Source organism: Talpa occidentalis, unplaced genomic scaffold, assembly GCF_014898055.3.
Source record: "Talpa occidentalis isolate TD23 unplaced genomic scaffold, MPIMG_talOcc4v2.1, whole genome shotgun sequence".
Taxonomy (NCBI): domain Eukaryota; kingdom Metazoa; phylum Chordata; class Mammalia; order Eulipotyphla; family Talpidae; genus Talpa; species Talpa occidentalis.
Window position 1 is genome coordinate 13,924,438 of NW_026555331.1, and position 21,410 is coordinate 13,945,847.

The following is a 21,410-nucleotide window of genomic DNA, read 5'->3' on the forward strand; positions in this document are numbered from 1 at the left end:
TATTCAAAACAATTTCTGGCTTACAAAAAATATTTCAAGAATAAAAGAGAATTCTAGTCTATTTTACAGCCATAGTCCCATACCATTAACACGTTCCAAATTTCCTGGTCACATATCTCTTCCTACCGGAATCTATAGATGCAATTTTTTAAAAATATATATTTATTTATTCGTGCAAAGAAAAATGGGAGGTAGACCAGCGGTATAAAGGGGAGAGAAGATTCACCAGAGACAGAGTGGGGAGCAGAACAGGTGGATCAACTGAAATGCACTGCTGAGGGGAGACAGGAGAGGTCTGCCACGCCATGTGGGTTACCTCCATGGCCAGGGATCAAATTCGGGCCACAGAGGTGATGGCGCTGAGACTTAACCCCTAGGCTACCAGGGAGACCCCTACACCTGATTTTTTGATGCATTTCAAAGTAAGTTATAGATATCAACACAATTCACTGGAACCACTTCACAATTCATATTCACTAAAACTCAACATCAGTTTACATTGTTTCAAAGTAAAATTTACTTGCAATGAAATGCTCCATTCCTCCGGATACTATGGTGAGTTTTGACAATAATGAATTATAGCAAGACAGATTTTCCATCACCCCAAAATGTTCCCGCAAATCCCTGTTGGTCCCACCGTGAAAGGCAGAGGCAGGGAGCCCTAACGCCCTGAGCCCACAAGGACACCACCTCACAGATGGGTGGCGCTGACCTCCCTGGACTTGCTGCACCCCAGGGGTACTCAGGCCTCACTCAGCTGCTGCAGCAGACACAGGGAGGCATACAGGGCAGACAGGGGTTCCTTGGCTCCCAGATCCCAGGTGGACCTGGGGTTATTCAGCTCCATCCTCAGCCCACACTCCTGCAGCAGCCCATAGGTGATGGCCACACCCTCATCTTGCAGGAGGGCAAGGAGTTGGGGGTCAAGGGTGAAGGGAATCCACCAGGGGTACTTGAAGTTGGGCTCCAGGATGCTTCGTACCTAGAAGTAATGGCATAAGGGGTCACGGGTCAGCCTTTGAGCAGAGAAGAGGAAAACTTCTGTCCCAACATTGAGGACTGACACAGGGTGATGGAGGAAAGAAAGTTCTGGTTATGGGGACAGGACTCCATTCTGGTCCCGTCTTGTGCTCAATGTGATCTTACACACAAGTTACCAGAAATTACTGAAGATTGGTTCCTGGGTTGCTAACTGGTGAGACTAATATACTAACATAGCAAAGGTATTAGGAATTTTAGGTGTGTGTGTGCATGTGTGCAGTGTGTGAATATGTATGTATAATTCTACACACTCCTATGGACTCATACATACATACTCGCAGACAGAAAAAAACAATATAAATGGGAACTATGTGAGTAAAGTAGGGGTATTCCTCAGAGCCCTGAACTCCTAAACCTCTAGCCCTGTTCAACTATTTTAGAACTCTGAGGGCCTCTGCAGTGGTTACCACGGAAACTGAGACCCGCACACCCACTCTGACTGCTCTCCAGAAGGACATGAGCAGGATTTCCCAGGGGCCACACTGGGATGGGGTCTCCCCTCCCAGCCCAAACTGCGTCATCTCTCTTTCCTCAGAGTCTCTCTTCTCTCTGCCTTCCTCCCTCTGCCCCCACGGATGCTGGCCCGGGGATTTCTCACCAGCTCCCGCTGATAGGGCAGGATCCTCTTCTCCATGGACTGGGCCAGCAGAGCATGTTGGGTGTCACTCAGCACTGGGGACAGAGGGTGTTTGGGAAAAGAGTGAGGAGTCAAATACCCCACAACAGGGTGACCTAGGAAACCCTATGGGGGGCGCCCTGTGGCCTAGGAGTTAAGTCTCAGGGTTATCACCACCATGGCACAAGTTCCATCCCCAGCCAGGGAGCTGACTCACATGGCGCAGCAGACCTCTCCTGTCTCATCCGCTGCTCCCCTCAGCAGTGTATTTCAGTAGATCCCCCTGTTCTGCTCCCCACTCTGTCTCTGGTGAATCTTCTCAGCCCCCTCCCCACACCTCTGGCCTGCACCCAAGCTCCTGTATGCATAAATACATAAAATCTTTTAAAAATATATTTAAAGAAAAAAAAAAAAAAACAAGATGCAGACCTCTAGGCAAAAGTATAAAACCTACTAAGTTTTTATTAGTCCAAGTTCCTGTCCTCTGAGTCTTTCTTCTGCTTTGGGGATGGTCTCCAAGGTGCTACAGCACATAGTCCAGAGTTGGGATTCTGAGGCTAGAGGCTGGAATCACCCACCCCAATGAGAAGGGGGATGAACTTGGGCTGGTCTGTCCAGGTTCAAGTTTCATGTTACATGACTAGTTTACCTCATGGGCCCCTCTGAGTGAGGACCACTGTGAGGATGAAAACCATATTCATCAAAGTGCTTTGAAGAGGGGGCAGCTAACAAAATCCTTTATGGGGTTCTGGGCACCAACCCTGAGACTCCCACAGCCCCTTAAATCTCTCTCACCCATTATGGCTTCAAGCAGGTAAAGGATGAGGTACACTGCGTCAACATGTGGATATTCTGGGATTCTTGCCAGCTCATCCAGGATGGTGGCACCAGGGCCATTCAAATGACCCAGGGGCTTCTCCTGCTCAAGCTGCAAAAGCAAGGATGATGATGATAATGATATTGTCATATAATTTTGCCTATAAGTTATGATCTATAAGTTATTAATGAAAAATTGGGTTAATGTCTTTCTCTACCCCCAAGGGATACCAAGAACCTGCACTATGTGGGCATCATAACCCTGGCCCTCTCATCCCCCTACTATTAACCAAGTCTCCTTCCCCATGCATGTGGGCAGCCATATCTCCTAAACACACACCATTTGCAGGTTTGATCAGCCCCAGACAGCTGTGGGGCCCCCTTACCGTGTCCATGAGGGCCTCCAGAGCCCGTCGGTCCCCCAGCATAGCTTGGATATTAATTAACATGATAGCCCGAATGTTCCTTGACAGCAAAGCCACTTTCCTCACTCTGATGAAAACTTCTTCTTCCATGCACTCGAAAGCTGTCATCCAGGACATGGAAATAACTCTTAGGTTAGAACATTCCTAGGATAATCCTGTCCCCATTGATGTGAGCAAAACTCATCTGATTTCAAGCTGATAACAAAAAGCATCTCTGTGAGTGATGTGTTTGAGCTCCGGGGGTGGAGGTGTCAAACTAGGCTAGAAAGATGAAGTTACAGCTGAAATAAGGGGGTAGACACTGGGAGCAGAGATGGAGAATCTTAAAGGTGTCTTGGGATATGTAAGAAAAGTGCCCAGACTCCTTCAAGGGATCTTTCTGGAATAATGAGGATTCCAACTTTGGGCTGCAGAGATGAGAGTCTTCCCTGCTCTGGACTCGGTTTCCACATCTAAAATGAGGCTGTGGCACCTTCCTCGTGGTGGAAGGGGTTAAACACAGCACTGTGAAGCTGTCCACAGTCTCTGCAGCACAAGTTCAATCCCTGGCCGGCCAGGGCACTGACCCACATGGTGCAGCAGACCTCACCTGACTCGCCCACTGCTCCCCTCAGCAGTGTATTTCAGCAGATCCGCCTGTTCTGCTCCCCGCTCTGTCTTTGGTGAATCCACTCACCCCCCTACATATACCTCTGGCCTTACCCCAGTTCCTGTATGCATAAATAAATATTTAAAAACTTAAAATAAAATAAATAAATAAAATGAGGCTGTGGTGACAATCACCGGGGTGTCAAGTATGTGAAGCACATGCAGTAGTACTGGGCACATCCTGCAACCTGCACATCACACTTGCATCTCTGTCTTCTGAGTCTAGAAGGAATTCACCTCTCCCAGAGCACCTGAGGGTCCACCCACAAGACCCTGGTGCCCAGATGAGTGTCTGTTTCCGACACAGCCTCATCAGGGTGGAGGGACTGAGTGTGGATGAGGGAGGGTGGATGAACAGAGGAGGGATGTGACAATGTGAACATGGAGGAGAATTCATTCAGTTGTCCAAGTGGCAGGGAAGGTCCAAGTGGTATCAGCCTGTCAGTTTCCACCAAGAACCCTAGGTTACACTCACTTTGCCCAAAGGGTTCCTCTATTCTTCCTGGAAAGAGAAACACAAACCATCATGTCTCATGCATTTTCAAATTTAATTTTGAGACACTGTGGAGGGTTTGCTCTTCCTCCGACCCCGCCTCCCTCCTGCAGCACCTCTTCCTGCCCCATCAGGCCCACCCTCCCCACCCTCAGCCCCCAGGAGCCCCCTGGACAGGGTGCTGGGCCAGGCCCAGGGCAGTGGTGCCAAAGGCAGGGACAACTGCCGGACTCAGCTGATCGTGGCAGGAAGGATTCCTCCCCCAACCCCACCACACACTCACCTATTGGGGGGATGGGACCAATATATTCATACTCCATTACTAGAAGAGAAATTAAATTCCCAGCCCAAAAATTAGTTAAAAGATGCTCAGTTTCTCTGCGCTTCTGCCCCTACTTCCCCACCCTCCTCCCCACCTGTGTTGCCCACCGCCCAGGGGACCAGATCCCAGTGCCCTGGGAAGGAGGCCACTGCAAGCATGTGGGGGTTCTGCTGTGCAGAGTTGAGTCCTGCAGATCAGATCCCAGTCTCCTGGCACAAAAACAGCTAACCCCATATCTCTGGGCTGTACCCCAGTTCTTATATGCATAAATACATAAAATCTTAAAAAAATCACTTACCTAATGACCGATCACTAAACCTCTCTGGAAAGATAAAAAAGAAGGGCTCACTCACCAAGAGTTCGTTACAAAACACACACACACACACACACACACACACACACACACAGGTGACATCTCAGTGTTAAGCAGAAAAAGCTCGTTTTTTGTGTGTTTTCCAGGGTCCTGCTAGTGAAAATAAGGGAGCTGGCAGGCTGTGCAGGAGGGGCTGGCTTTCTGTGGGGAGAGGACTGAGCCCCTGAGGCTCTGGTGAGCACCCTGATTATCTCTGGGTGCACAGGGTCAAGGTCAAGTCAAACACACTGAGTTGGGAACTCAACTTCTTCTGGAAAGCTTTTCAGTTTACCATCTGAGTCATCGAGAACATCTGAAAGGAGAAGAAGCCAGGTCACCCTGCTGGAGGCTTCCCCATCCCCACCAGCAGCCCAGCCCTGCTCCTGCAGACCTATGTGGCAGCTATTCCCAAAGGGACTGGGCACCCCTCCCTCAGAGGCAGTGGGGTGCTTCTCAGAACTAAGCGCCCCTGACCTCACTCTGGACCTTCTGGGTCTGATGCTGAGAAGACCTTGGGATCTGCACCCACGGGTGCCACTCGCTCCACCAGAGACCTGCCTATGTTGGCCGGGAGCTGGGCAGGGGAGGGTCTGCTCACTCCACCCTTGCAGGGCTCTCCCCTCTGCCGGCTCTCAGCTCTCTCTGTCCTGAGTCTCCTCCCTCCTGACCTCTCCACACACTGCCAGCTTCCCCGGTGGCTTCAAATCCTACTTAGAAAACGCCAAGGCCTGAGACTTCCCTCCACCAAAGAGAAAGTGATCACAAAGGACGGAGCCCATGAAGGAGACAGCATGGAGACAGCCCAGGAAAGGAGCCCCAGAGATCAGTGTCCAGCATCCAGGGAGGGGAGCGTCCAAGCAGGCCCTGCCAAGACGTGATCTCTGGGGTGAACTGCAGCGGGTGGAGGCAGCGAGGCCGGGAGGGGAGACACAGAGTGTGGAGATTCTTTATGGACTTGGCTGTGAGGGGAAGTGGCTGGCGGGAGGGGGATAACTGGAGGGCCCTTGGGTGAGGGGCTGTGAGAAGGCAGGAACCTGAGCCCCTGATCAGGTCCTGGGGAGGATGCAGGAGGCTGGGGGTGGAGACCACTCTGTGCCAGACACTCCTCTCTAACTCCCCCCACTCTGCAGAGCAGGTCTCACTTCCGAGTTAGAGAGAAGACGGCCCCAGAGAGTCTGATGTTCTCCATAGTCACACAGCAAATATTTGCAAATTACTCAACTCGCTGCACTTTATTTTCCTCTCTGATCTCTTGTAGGGATGAAATCAGATCAGTGAGCCGGTGTCCGCCTCCCCTGCACATGGTGAAGGCTCCTTCCCTTGCTCATCAGCATGAAGCTGTGTAACAGCAGCTGGCCCCGCCCCCTCGTGGCTGTCCCTGCCGCAGCACTGCTGTGGGGGCCTTTAGCTTCTCTCAGCTCATTCCCCACACTTATGAAACAGTATTTTTGAAGATTGAGCATCTTCCACCTCCCTCCCTAAAGTCATGGCGCTTTGTCATACGCCACGACCATAGAAGCACAATCATCTCCTGCTGCCTCTGCGGGGGTCTCTGACCTCCTCTACACTGGGGACACCACCCTCCTCTCTAGCCCTCAGGAGGGCCTCACTCTGGGGAGGGCTGGACTTTCTCCAGAAGCAAAAGACACTGACCCTGCAAGACTGGACAGTTCAAGATCTTTCTATCCAATGTCACTGACAGGGGGTAATTGACAGCAGGACCTGACCCTGACCAGATGCTGCAATTAGATTTCTCCAGAGGGGAGTGGGGGGCAGGATTGAGGACATCCCCTTATCTCTGAGGAATCTGCCCCCGGCTGCATCAGGCCACCTGAAGATGTGACTTAAATTAGGGAATGGAGAGTCCGAGGAATGTGAGCTGGTGGGTTTGCAGCCTTCATGTCACCCAGATTGCACACTTGCTTTTTGATGCAAACGGTTTACACATGTGGTGTCAGAACCCAAGTGTTTGTGTTGGGGACTGTCCATTCAGGCTAATGAAGGAGGAAGAGATTCTGGTAAAATCCTGCCTGGGTGGTTGTGGCTTTAGTCTACAACGTCTGTGATTGCGCTCATGTCTTGCAAGCTTTGACTTGGGGGTTGTGGGTAACCCCATAGAGGGAGGATCCTGGGGCTCCTCAGTTGAGATGCTAAGAAAAAGTCACCTTGAAGGATCAGAGATGGTCTGCCCAAGGGCAACCTTGCCCAGTGCCAATCACAACCCCATGCTGAGCACCCGTTTTTCATTCTTCACACCGTCTCAGTCTCCCTGCAACAACAGTTTATAAGGCCCGATGTGTGTGCTCCAGACAGTTGGTAAAGGGTGCTGACAGGCAGCGAAGTCACGTTTCATGTTGATGCTCTTTTCCTCCATTTCTCTTTCCAGCAGAAACACACCCCACCCCTCGGAACATGTGCATCCCTCAACCTCTACTTACCCCAACCATCATCCTCAAAAACCAGCAGCTTCTTCTTGTAGGCCATCACCATGCCCTTCTGTAGACTCAGCACCAGCTCACTCTGCTTTTGATACTTGCTTTTTCCTTCACCCTGGGGGCAGAAGCCCAGGAACATGGTCAAATATACACCTGGTTTTGAAAGTCAAGGAGATCTGGAAAAGAGGCTGGAAGTCATCATCCACCCTAACAATAAGTAAAAATGTAAAGAAAGAAAGTCACCAACAACTGTTCTGAGATCTGTCCGGAGAGTAGTTCACATTGCAGAGAATCTCAACGTCCTCAAAATTGGAGAGACCGAACGGTAGGGGAAGAAGATCACAATTTACCAGAGCAAAAACCTCCATGTGAACCATGGTCAGGGTAAAACTCCCATTCATTGCTGGTCAGAATGCAAAATGGTGCATCCACCCTGGAAGACAGTGTGGCGATTCCTTGCAAAACTAAGCATACTGCTCTCACCATAAAATCTAGCATGTTCTTTATTAGTTACTAAAAAGTTATTGAAAATTTGCCTCTCAAAAACCACCACATGGTTGTCTAGAATCAGCTTTATTCCTAAGTGTCAAAACTTGGAAGTAAGCAAAATGTCCTACAATAGATAGGATTGATAAACACTGGGGTATCCAGACCCTGGAATATTATTCACCATTAAACACATAAACCATTAAGGCATGGGGGAATTTTAATACATTTCATAGCATAAAAGAAATCAAACTAAAAAGAAGTGCTGTACGATTTAACTGTATGAGATTTGGAAAAGGTAACTCTGTGGAGACAGTGTAAAATGAGTGGTTGTCAGGGAAGAAAGAAGTTACTGCTTTACAGTTATCACTCCACTTATGTTATGATGTCAAACTTTATGTGTCTTTATACTGTATATCTATTAACAGTTTTATGGTTATAATTAAAGTTTATGCTCTTGACATTTAGTTCTATGCCAGAAATAAAGATGATGTAGGTACCAAAATTGTATTTCAGCATTACAGAATTCTGTATCTGTCTATATATTTACCTTTAAAATAAAATCCTTTATTTCTTTTTTTTTTAAAGGAAATTTTTCTAGGTATAACGTGCTTGGTTGGCAGTTTTTTATTCCCTTCAGCACTTGCCCTATGTCATCCCACTTGCTTCTGGACTGTAGGGTTTCTTCTGAGAAGTCCACTATGATTACTTGATAGACAATTCTCCCATGCTCTTGTGCTCTTACAAAACACTGTTAGATTCTTTTAATATGCTTTTTGTTCCTCATGATTTAGATTAGTACATCAGTTCTCTCCTCAGAGTAAAAGGAAAATAGTATATAGTTTGAAATTATTTAAACCTGTTTTTCACTAAAATATTGGCCTCTTTAACATATAATTATGTAGAAGGAACATGACTTCATTTTTTCTTTATTCAGGATTTCCCTGTATTTTTCAGTAAAATATTTCCATATAGATCCATTTATTTCCATTTATTTCTGAAAGAAGTTACATCCAGATATACATAACTAGAGTTGGTAAGCAAATGGGATTTTTTATTCTTCACATTATATATATTATTGTGTCTATTGAACATCTCAATTCTTGATCATCCCCCCCCAAAAAAAGTTTAGTAAATAAAAGTGATAGCATCCATGATTATTTTCTACCTTACGCTTATAGGAATGTTGCCAAAAATTAACATATTGAATGAGGCTATCTATTGTTTTGACACAGGGTACCATATCTCCATTATCAATCTTAAAATGCTCTTGAATACATGGATGCATTCTTACTTGAAAGATCTAGATTATACAATTTTAAAGATATAAGATAAAATAAGGAATGTGCTAGTAGATATCTGTGTGTTAAGTATCCACTGAGTTTATCACATTGTCTTTCTTTTTGACCTTGATCTGATGCAGAAATACCACTCCTAGGCATTTAGCCAAAGAATATGAAAGCACTAATATGAAAATTTTTGTGCACCCCTATGGTCACAGCAGCATTACTAATAATGGTGAAGACACAGAAACCACCTAAATGCCCATCACTGGATGAGCAGATTAAGAAGTTGTAGTAGACACACTCAAAGGAATACTGCTCAGCTCTAAAGAGAAGAAAACTTGCATTTTATTGCAACATGGGTGCAACTCAAGGTGATTGCCCTAAGCAAGTAAGTCACAAAGGAAAAAACAATTACCAATAGTTTTTGCTCAAATGAGGAATATGAACAACCAAAGCAAACATGACAATATACAGTAAAAACGACTCTTAAAAATATGGTGGTTGTGGAGAATTGGGGCAGGAGTGAGGAGAGAGGAGGAAAAGGCAGAGGAGGTCAATTTGATAGTGGGATGGCACTAGAACTTTGCTGGCGGGTGCTATAAGGCATACACACACATTGAAATATGAAGATGACATGGAATTTATATAGTTTGTAAACTAATGATAAATTGATACTTTTTTTTTAATGATATGGGTGAAGCTTCTACACACTCTTCTAGGGAAAAATCACTGAACTTGGGAAAGTTGTTCACAACCTGGTATTTTATTTCTTTACTTTCTAAATCTGGTAAGTGAGAACAAAATACCCAAAAATCATGTCCTGCAAAATAACATTATAAAACAAAAATCACTGGATTAATAATATTATGTCAAAGTATTATAGGTGGTCGTCGTGAATCACTAGGTATATTATGTGTGCGTTAATATATAAAGCACATTCCTTAAGTCTTTTCAATCAGGATATCACAACATGTAGCAACTTTGACCACTGCAGTTTGGAGACGGTGGCCCTCATTTCTTCCAGCATGAAACTGAACGTGTGTACAGTAGAGCAACCCCACCTTCAGATTCACCAGGATCTAACACTCTCCAAGAGTAAAATGTAACATATCATGATTATTTAATTGATCTACTTCCTATTGGTCATCACTGAATGGCCCCACCCAGAGAAGCACCAAGCATGAGGCTGTTAGGATGTGGTCTCCGGCCTGGAGTCAGGCCCTGCACATGGCAGGTGGAAACAGTCACCTGCACCTTCTAACCCCCAGAGAGGCAGAGGCTGAGCGGGCTCAGGCCCTGGGGAGCATGGCTGGGCTCCGGAGCTCCCGCCCCATACCTTGCTAGCAGGATTCCAAGGGAGAGAGACACCTCCAGAAGCATTCCCACTGCTGATGTCTCGCAGCACAGGGCTGTTGAGCAACTCCACCGTCTTTGTCACCACATAAAGGTTTTTCCGTGAACTCCGGTATTGGTTCATGAAGCGGGGCAGCGGTTTCAACAGTTTCCTGGAGATAAGAGAGGAGAAGATCAGAGAGAAAGCGATGCCTCCTCACATGACTCTGGATTGGGCTCCTCTTCAAGACCTGGGAGAGTGCAGACTTTACATTCTCACCGTTGAGCCCTCAAAGGGCAGGAAAATATGGGTTTATGGCTTTGAGCTACGGAGGAACACAGAACAGCCTCAGACAGGCACAGTGGAGAGGCCCTGTTCTCTGGTGGGGTAAAGGAAACAGCAGAGTCTGGTACTAATAGAGAAACATCTGCATGTTCCCAAGTTAGACGGTCTGGTTGGGGGCAGGTTATAGATCCCAGCACAGGGCCTCTCATCAGAGAGGCTGGAGCAGCCACACCCTGGTGCTGATAACAGTCCTCAGGGGTGTGACCACCATGCTGAGCGCCACATCAGCACCATCAGGGAGAATGTGGAGCTGCCTCAGCAGGCAGGAGGAAGCAGGGGTGCTGGGTGATTGTCATGGCCAGCGCAGGAGGGTGTCATGGAGTAATGTCCTTGCAGGTGGGCTCCCTCACCTAACTGAAGACAGAGGTTTGGAGGGAGGTGGCAATAAGAGGATTGAAACCCCGAAGACACATTTCATTTCCATTCTGATGTGAGAGTCAGCCCTGAGTCTACCCAAGTTCCCACGGGACTGGTGTCCAGGTAACAGCCGTGTCGAAACCTCAAAACTTTTAATCTGCTGTCAGCAGGGGAGGCCACTGAGCATCCAGGCTTGGGTCTCCTGTGGTCCTTTCAGGGACAGTCAAGCCCCTTAGAGCATCTCTAGGTGCTGCGTCCTCTGACATCTCCTTCCCTCCAAGCCATATTTTATTTCACCTTCATCCAGGTCAACCAGGTTGTCACCCACTGGCTCCCCACTAATTGTGAAGTCTCCCAACTGTGGCCTGTAGCAGGACCTCCCTCATCTGGACCGCTTCCCTCTGCTCTTGCTTGCCTCTCTTTCTTTACCTCTGAGCTCAACTGTTAGATCACAGAGAGACCAAAATAGATTCTCTTCCAGCACATATTCTTTTGCCAGTTTCTGCTACGAGCCTCAGAGTGTCCTTCATAATCTTAGATACCTGTAGGTGAAAACTGTTACATCCCCTGCTCCAATCTAGTATAATTATCTAGATTTCTTTCTTTTACTCATTTAAAATCTCTTGGTGCTACTATTCATAGCTAAGATCTGGAAACAACGCAATGCTCAAAAGCAGATGACTGCATCAAGAAGATATGGTGATATTTACACAATGGAATACTACTCAGCAACAAAGAAGATAAAGTCATGCAACTGGCAGTGGCATCCTTGGAGTGGAAGGGTTTATGCTCGGTGAAATAAGTCAGAAAGAAATAGAAAAATATCAGATGTTTTCACTTACAGGAGGACTGCAGGGGAACCAACCAGACGATCAGAAAAAAGACAAGACTCGCAGGAAACTATAGATCTGATCATACAGCAGGGGTGGGGGGGAGTAGGGGCCAAAACAGTAGAGGTAAGAGCACAAGGCACTATGGTGATAGTTCATGCATGATGGGGAAGAGATTTATAGGGGCTACACCTGAGGGCAGAAATGAAATGTTGTACAGAAATGAAAAATAATGTAAGAAAATAAAAAATTTTAATAAAAAATAAATAAATAAAAATTTGAAACTTAAAAAGCACAAGGTAAGAAGCACAGCATCACAAGGTTAATACCCACCAGCCATGCGTGTCCACACAGTGTAATGAGTGAAGAATACTTTTCCCCCTGGATATCTTTCTGATGTCCTGAACCTGCTTTTCTTGGTTTAATTCAGAATCTCAAACTCTGTTGAAGTTTCTCATGATTGCTCCTCTGAAATCTTTGTTTTCTCATCCAGTCTGAGTCATAAAGCTTGACTTCAGCCCTGATACCCTCCTCCATGTTGTTCTCAGTTACCCTTTTCTCCCATGAGTGTTGCTCAGTGTTGCCCACGTTGGGTGGCGCCATGACTTCAGGTTTGGGATCCTCTTTATCAAGATAATGGGAGGGAAGTGTGTGGGGAAGTAGGAACCCACCTTCTTCCAGTGATGGTCACCTGCTGGATGGAGGGGGAGGGGCTGGGCTGGGAATCCATTACCACTGATCCTCTTGCATCATCAAGCCAAGCTCCATTATTACCCAGAGCCTGATTCCCAGGCCCCTGCTCATATTTGTGGGGTCCACTGGTAGCAGCAGATTTCTCTCCAGCCTCAGGGGAGCTCAACCCTAAGGCCAAGGCTATCATGCTCTGCCACTTCTCGTGCTAGAGCCAGAACAAGGCTCTGGGGCTGATCAGGAGGCAACGTGTTATTTCACACTAACTGAGGAGCTTCCCTGCAAGACTCAGGGGGACCAAAGCCTCCAACCTTCCCTCCCTGTTCATCCTCCAGGAATGGCAGCTGCTGTGTCCAGGCCCCCCTCACCTCTCAGGACTCCACAACCTTAGGGAGTAACAAAGCACCGCCTCAGGGAGAAAGACAACTCGGTCATCAGCATGTTGGTGATGGTTAATGAGATACACAGCTGGATTGTTGTGGTTTTCTTTTTCAGTTGTGCCTGAAGGACAGACTTGCCAGCAGAGAGCTATTCTATCATGCATGGTCTTGAAAATCAGATTGAACTAGATTTATCATTTAATAATTCTTTGTATTGACAGAAATGCTATTTAACTAGATGTCTCTGTCGCTAAAATTGATATAAAGATTTAAGAGTTTCCTTGTTAAGACCGATCTGTGTGATACCACATTCACAGAGTTAAATTCAGTATCTGCACACTGCTGCATATTTTATCTAAAGAAAGAAATGCATAGTCTCTGTTCCCTTAATAAATACTGTGCTTATTTACTTTTTCAATGCTATTTCCTCACTTACTGTAAAGTCCCCTGTCTCACTGAATGTAATATGGGTAAGGACAAAGTTTTTCCTGTCAAATACCATGAAATAGAACAGTACTGGGTAATTACTGCTTTATCAAATATATATTGAATAAGTACTGTTAGTTGAATGAATGAATGAATATCCAAAAAAAAAAAAAAAAAGGCAGCACGGGATGCCAATTTCTTCATTTTGAGTCTCAACAACAAATCCTGCAAATGCCTCTTTGCCAACAATAAGCACACCCCAGGGCTCTGCGGACACATCCCCTCCTTCTCCCATGGCCTCACCTCTTTCTGAGGTCTTCTAATTTCGGTTCTAAGATTTCAACAAATTGATACTGGAGGGAGGATTCTTGCAACTGAGAAAATTCCGCCCCAACGTTCGCCTCTGCCACAGCATCCACAGCCACGTCAATCTCCACTCCCGTGAGCCTAGTGCTCTTGAAGTCCAATGGTCCATTCACATCAACCTCTAGAGGAGAAATGGTGTGCTTAGACTGAGTCAAAAATTAACTCTAGAGGGCCTCCCTGATGGCGCAAGAGGTTAAGCACTGCACTATGAAGTAATCCTCAGCCTCTGATGCACAAATTTGGTCTCCGCCAGCCAAGAAGAAACCCACATGGTGAAGCAGACCTCTCCTGCCTTGACTGCTACTCCCCTCAGCAGTGTATTTCAGTCAGACTGCCTGTTCTGTTCCCCGCTCTGTCTCTGGTGAGTCCTCTCACCCCCACATCACTGTATGCATAAATGCCCCAGCTCTTGTATGCATAAATATATAAATCTTTAAAAAAAGTTAACTCTAGGGCAAATGGAAAACTGAATGGAAATGGAATCTTCCTACACATTCAAAGTCTCTTTTGAGAAGTTAATGTTAAATTAATGTTTTAGTGTTAACTACCGCTGAGAGGAAGTATTTGATCCACCCAGGGGTCCTGTAACAGCAAGAATGACCCGATGTTAATCACTGGGGATGTGACCTGGGCCCTGGTCCAGGAGACACGCAACATCACCCTCCCAGCCCGTCACTCCTCTGCAACGGGAGCAGCATCAGCTCCAGAGGCCACACACTGTGCAGAACGTGGTTAGTATTTAAAGCCAGCATGACCTGAGTAAGGATGCTAGTTCCACTGACTCCCCGGCATGGAATTGGAGCAAATTCTTGTACAGACTTTCATTCTCTGTTATGTAAAATGGGGATACTATTCCAGCTCAAGAGGCTGTGGGAATTATGAGATGAATGATTGTATGCCTTGCTCAATAATTAAGAAATTCTCACTCAGTCAGAGTTCCAAGTCCTTTGCCTGTAGGCAAGGCTGATGCTAGGATCAAACCTTGAGAGTAGCTCATAATTGCTGGAAAGTTGTCCCACCTCTATCTTACAACAGTGGTTTTCAACCTTGCCTGCTATTCTGTGATTGATTGACAATACCTGGTAATGAAGAACTTGATTCCAGAATATCCAAGAGGGAGAAAGAAAGTGGCTTATAGTCTTTCTTCCAAAAAGTTGAGATACGCTTATCCTCCACTAATAGGGAATACAGTTTCATGCAGGAGGCATGATCCACACATTTGACATACTTTGTTTCTTTGTCTCCAATTTCTTTTGCCATGTTCTTGCTAAAATCCTGAAAACTGGGCATGTTCTAGGAGCAGATAGAAGAGGGTTACAGAAATTATTTGAGGCTTACAAATGAGATTAAATAGGTAATTTTGTGTATTTTGAGAGAGTTACAGCGATTTCAAAATATAATACATAGATTTAGGCATTTGTCTATCTGCACAATCAAGAGGATGTATATGCAAATGATGTTCATGTCAGTAGCTGCAATGGCCCTAAGTCCCACATCAAACAATATCTAGGATTCACTACAGATTCCCTGCTATCCTCAGAAGTGAACCCCACACGTTTTCAGACTCCAGCATCTCCCAAAAAATCAGTACCCAGCTTGGCCTCACAGGGCCTGGCTCCAATTCAGAAAACATAACAAATCCAGGTGAGAATCCCTTTTTCTAGGCTGAGTTGTAAGCTCTTTGGGAGAGGATAGAGGTCTTAGTCACAACCCAGCTGCAGGAGGAAGTGCATCCCTCTCTGTGCTCAGCTCATAGGGGCTCCTCTATCAAGGATCTCAGCAACACTCTGCCCGCCTGGTCACAGTAACAGGCCCTGACCCACTGAGGTTCCAGAAACTCAGTGTATTAACACAGCCCTCACCTCCACCAAAGCTCCCAGACAGGAGAACAAGCCAAGAGTGCTTTGCAGGAGGCTCTAGCAGCACCCCAGATGCTGCAGACAGCAGTAGCTTTCCCACCATAAATGAAACACTCAGAACAGTGCAGAAGAAGGAATCACACACAACAGAGGCCCAATACGACAGAGCCAACCCAAAGCAACAGTGGGGAGAAGGATAAATACAAATGGCCACAGCAGCCTTGAGGGGAGCCGCCACCACAGAGAGAAAATCAAATCCAGAACCTAACAACCCCAAAACAGAAGAACTCTATTTTCGTCAGGTGAAGAATTTTAAATTGCCATGATAAAGAAAGTCAAAGAACTGGGCCTCCCTTGGTGGCTCAGCGGTTGAGCTCTGGTTTGGGAAGCTGCCCGCAGACTCTGCAGCGCCGGTTTGATCCCTAACCTCTGGCAAGGGTCCCACATGGCGCATAGACCTCTCCTGGCCACCCTGCACCCCCGCTGCTCCCTCAGCAGTGTACTTCGGTCCTTCTGCCTGTTCTGCTCCCCGCTCTGGCTCTGGTGAATTCTCTCACCCTCCCACGCTTCTGACTGTACCCAGTGCTTGTATAAATAAATAAACAAGTCTTAAAAAAAAAAAGTCAAAGAACTCAAAACAACACAATCAAAACTAAAAAACCAATCAGATATATAAGAAGATGCAGAATAGAAAAAGAATACTACGAGAAACATAATCAACAAATGGAAGATAGATTGAAAGTTTAAATAAGAAAATAAAGGATTGCAGTGTGTAAAAAGGTCGGTAGAAATGTAAAAACTTCTTGAAAAAGCCATGGAAATAGAATAGATGGCATGGAATAATGATCAGATACAAAAAGAAAGAGAGGGCAGGAGAGATATTAAGGAAAAAGAATTAAGAAACACTTCAAGAATTATCTCACACAGTGGAAAAGGAAATAGAAGAGTTACAGGAATCTCAGAAGGAGAAGACAAGACAGTGGTGCTGAGAAGCTCTTCAAGGAAATAATTGAACAAAATATTCCAAAGTTGAAAAAGGAAATAAAAACAGACATACAGGAGGCTAGCAGGACATATATCATAATTAAAGAAAAACCATAGCAAGACACAAAATAGTAAAGCTTCCAAGAATTCAAGACAAAGGAAAAATAATGAAGTTGACAAGAAAGAAGAAACAGAAATCCTATGAAGGAAACCCAATTAAACTAGCATCAAACTTCTCTGGAGAGACACTATGGTGGGCCTCCCTGGTGGCCTCGGGGTTAAGGATCAGCATTACAACTGCGAGGTCCTGAGTTCGATCGCCAGTCACAGCGCTGACCCACATGGTGCTACACCTCAGTTCTTCTAAGCAAAAATAAATAAATAAATAAAATCTTAAAAAACAGAGAGAGAAACACTATGGGCAAGAAAAGAATGGAGGGCCTCCCTGGTGGCGCAAGTGGTTGGGCGCTGGGCTGTGAAGCTTCCCACAGCCTCTGCAGCCGAGTTCGATCCCCGGCAGGCCAAGGATCTATCCACATGGCATAGCAGACCTCTCCTGTCTCCCCGATGCTCCCCTCAACAGTGTATTTCAGTAGATCTGCCTCTTCTGCTCCCCACTCTGTCTCTGGTGAATCCTCTCACCCCCTCACTTCTGGCCTACACCCCAGTTCTTGTATGCATAAATAAATAAAATAAACAAGGACACAATCACCCTAAATAAAGATCTAGACCACATGCACCTAACACACATCTACAGGACACCTTACCCAAAAAGTAAAGATAGATTTTTCTCAAGTACATACAGACATTCTCCAGGAAAGACCATGTACTGAGTCACAAGACAAATATATGAAGATCAAAATCCTACCAACTAAATTCTCTGACCATGAAGGCATCAAGCTAGAAGGCAATTAGGAAAGAAAGCAAGGAACCACCCCAAAACGTGGAGGCTGAACAACATAGTATTAAAAGGCCACTAGATCAATGAGGAAATTAAAGAATAAATTTAAAATTACTTTGACAAAAAAAGCAATGAGGCAACAGCTTTCCAGAATAGATGGGACACAGCAAAAGCAGTAGTAAGAGGAAAGAGTATAGCAATATGGACCCACATCAAGAAAGAAGAAAGAAACAAAAACAACAACCTAATTTCCCATCTCCAAGAACTAGAAAAAGAATACCAAAAGACCCAAAGTCAATGGAAGGAAGGAAATGAATATTAAAGCAAAATAAATGAAATAGAAATAAAAAGACAACAAAAAAAATAATGAAACCAGAAGATATGGTTGAAAAATAAACAATAATGGCCAAACCTCCACCTGGGCTCACAGAGGAAAAAGAGGGAGACATTGGGCCTCCCCTGGTGGCGTAGCAGTTAAGCGCTAGGCTGCGAAGCTGCCAACAGCCTCTGCAGCACCGGTTCGATCCCTGGCCACCTGTGAGGGTCCCACATGGCGCGCAACCTCTCCTGCTGTGCCTGCTGCTCCCCTCAGCAGTGTACTTCATCAGTCTGCCTGTTCTGCTCCCTGCTCTGGCTCTGGTGAATTCTCTCACCCTCCCACACTTCTGACTGTAACCAGTGCTTATATAAATAAATAAATAAATCTTAAAAAAAAAAAAAAAGGGAGATGAGTCAGGTAAATGTGATCAAAAATGAAAGAGGAGAAATTACAACAGACACAGCATCTCACCAGAGGAGAATGAGAGATGACCATGAGCAATTATATGCAAACAAATGCAGCAAACTAAATGAGATGGACACATTGTTAGAACAATAACAATCACCCAAGGCTAAATAAACAAGAGATAGAAAACATACACAAAAAATTACAAGCAGCAAAATTGACTCATACACTATTGCTCTGATAGAAACAGGACAATTCTGTAGTTCATGGCGATGGGCATGAGGTGTTCACATTTAAAAATCCAGAAGCCTCTGTGTTATGCTACGAGGATCATGATTCACATCATAAAGTTACCAACTTCTCCACCATCAGGGCCCTGCAGAGGTGGTCCTCAGCCTGCCAGGGCTGTCCCTCAGCTCAGACACTTGCAGTCTCAGACTGAGGCCAGCAAATGGCAGAGCAGGAGCACTCGGCCCTCAGCCCTCCCAGAAACACCTGTTTCAACAACCACCTTTAGACAACAACCTTTAGAGAACACTGGGTGTGATCTCAAAAACACGGCAACAAAAGGAAAGAAGACAAGCAGGTGCATAAAACAGCCCCTGCACAGCAGTGGAAATCATGACAGAGGGCAGACACCGGCACGAGCGGGGGAAATATTGCAAACCACACCACTGATAGGGCGTAGTATCCAAAATAAATAAGGAAGAACACAATAGGGAAAAAAAAGTCCAAGTATCTCCATTTTTCTCTAGACAAAGGACTTCAATGGACAGTTCTCCAAACAGGACATAAACACACACAATGGGTATCTGGACACTTGCTCACACCACAAGCCATGAGGGGGATGCAAATCAAAGCCCCCACGTCCATCTCTTCACACGGTGCAGTGTCTATTATCAAGAACAAAAAGCTACCAGGGGTAGCGAGGCTGTGGCAGGAGGGACTCGGGGCACGGCTGGGATGTCAGCAGGTTTGCTGTGACAGGGAGCACAGAGGCTTGGACTCCAGGAGAACAGGAACAAAAGATTCTCTAGACCTGACCTGGGCAAAAATGCTCCAACACATGTCCCGTAGCCTCAGGGCTCACCTCAGTTACCAGGACACCCCCTCGTTAAAGAGAACTTTAGGGAGCAAATCTTTGGAGTACAATGATGACAAAACAAGCTTCTATTCCTTTCACAAACCCAGCCCGAGCATTTCAGGCTGTGAATAAGGTATCACCTCTCTCACTCACCTCCTTGTCCCTGCTTCTAACTCACCAGATAGATGGTGTTTTGTCCCGGAGAGATTCCAATGAGCAGGGCCCTTCAATGCTCAGAGTCCCGAGGTCAAGCGGATTTGGCCGCACAAAGTCCAGAGGGTGATCATGTCACTCTGTTCTGTGGCTTCTCTCCACCAATGGGCGTCTGACACAATTTACAAGGCCTTTTTCTAGAAAAATAAGCAGGTGATCAGCTGCCCAGGAGGCCAGGCCTGGAGCTGAGTGCTGGTCACAGCTCTTAGCTCTCAGGGCCTTCCTGGCTGCAGAAACAGACGTGGGTATCCTTGTCATGGAGCACCAGGCTGTCATGAGCAGAGGAGACAGGAATGTTTAGAAATTGTGTGTATTTCTTATCAGTTCCTATGAAACCTGGCAGAACAAGTACTTTATGGATTTGTATTGACAATATTCTATTTCAACATCTGCACACACTAGATCAGTCACCACCAAACAAACAAGTTTTGATCATGGATCCTTAGACAGAGGGGCAGGAACAACTTTTTGGTCCATATTCTGTCTTCAATGCACTGCATGTAAAATATAACCAGAACCAATAAGAAAGTAGAAGAATGATTTTTGAAATGGGACAGGCTTGTGTCAGGGCCCAGGGGCATCTGAGCCTGAGCATCTGAACTGCACCCCCTGTAAGCTGCCAGCAGGAATCACACTCAAACACCTCATGCATGTCAAGTACCTGCATCTCTTATGTAATCTCATCTGGTAACAATATTCTATGCAACTATAGAGATAAAGAAGTTATATAAAAGAACAACAACTGTCTGAGACCCACGCCTTTGCCTATTCCTTACAGGATTAACTGAGCTACTACAGCAGGAGATGTGTGGCGTGAAGGTCACCTGCAAATTTTCTCTAAACCCCATAACCAACACTCATACCAGCATTGCCTTAGTTAATAGTGTTCACATGGCAAACACTTGGTGCTTCTGCACTTCATCCTGTTCCCTCAGCATCTGCCTCATCTGGTTCCTGCCTGAAAACTAGACACACAGGCCTCCTCTGAGCACTCAGCAGGCCAGTGTGCTTCTTGGACACATCTGCCCTTGCTTCTTCCCCTCAGAATGTTCTCTGTGCACTTCTAGCCACGGCATCTCCCCATTGTCCAAGGACACTCACGGGTCTCCTCCTCAGAGGGACGCCCTACACCAAAGCCTTATCCCCAGACTCTCTATCCTGTTCCACTTTAGCTCATTGACAATCATAAGTTCTTGGATCGTCCCCTGTGCACTGCCCGCCCCTCACACTGAGGGAAATCTTTGGGGTTGGAGGTTCTGTCCCAGTACCCTCCACATCCAGCACCTCAGTCCAGACAGTGTGGGGAAGTGTAGACCCCTGGGGTCTGGCTGTGCACTTGACTCTCTGCTTTCTCCTGCTCCTTCTCTCTACACCCTTACTGTCCCAGGCTAATACCCTGACAGCTGTCTAAGCTAAATATTTGATTAAATTTCACATATTTGCAGATGAGGAATTACAGGCTCAAATGATGTGAACTTTTTAATAATCTTGACAAACACCACCACAGGCTTAGATTATGTCCTGGCATAAGCTCCTTCCAACATTTATATAAGTGCTGGTTTCACTGCATCAGTGGCTGTACAGGAAAAAAAAAGACAGCAGAGATTCTCGCAGACACACTAGAGGAAAGTGGAGAGAGTGAAAATCCAATTTGAAGAGATCACACGGCACAACACGATATGACAAAAACATGGTCCATCATCATTGTTTTGTGAACTAGAATAATTTCATGAGATATTACTTCACGTGGCAACGCTTCAACGACGGGAAGATGAACTAATAGAATTACATGCGAAGGGAGATTGCAAAGCTGAGGAAACAAGATGCGGATCAAACAACCCAACCTCTAAGCTGAGTAATGATCACTGAGAGCTGAACAAGACCTGTGATGACTCAGAGAGACGATGAAAAAGCAAAGGTGTAGACATGGGACAAGATGAAACGGACATATGGAAGACCCTAAATGAAGAAAAGCAGGTGCGATACAGAGAGGATGGA

General features: G+C 45.9%; 1 protein-coding gene across 1 annotated transcript; it reads right to left on the minus strand.

Annotated features, from left to right (window-relative positions):
- Window positions 1-742: 742 nt before the first annotated feature.
- Window positions 743-12,515, minus strand: LOC119249352 (gasdermin-C2-like). Its single transcript, XM_037516635.2, has 8 exons — window positions 12,457-12,515; window positions 10,257-10,425; window positions 7,152-7,263; window positions 4,022-4,048; window positions 2,860-2,999; window positions 2,453-2,585; window positions 1,640-1,713; window positions 743-982 (listed from the first exon to the last, which is right to left on the minus strand). The coding sequence occupies exons 1-8, from the start codon at window positions 12,513-12,515 to the stop codon at window positions 743-745; spliced, it is 954 nt and encodes a 317-aa protein (XP_037372532.1).
- Between the last annotated feature and the right edge of the window lie 8,895 nt (window positions 12,516-21,410).

Excerpts from the sequence above, each read along its gene's own strand:
- LOC119249352 (XM_037516635.2), bottom strand. The coding sequence starts at position 12,515 with ATGGATTCCCAGCCCAGCCCCTCCCCCTCCATCCAGCAGGTGACCATC. Across the intron at positions 10,426-12,456 it reads GTGACCATCACTGGAAGAAG|GAAACTGTTGAAACCGCTGC; the intron begins GTGGGTTCCTAC and ends TCTTATCTCCAG. Across the intron at positions 2,586-2,859 it reads TGGAGGCCCTCATGGACACG|CTTGAGCAGGAGAAGCCCCT; the intron begins GTAAGGGGGCCC and ends TTGCTTTTGCAG.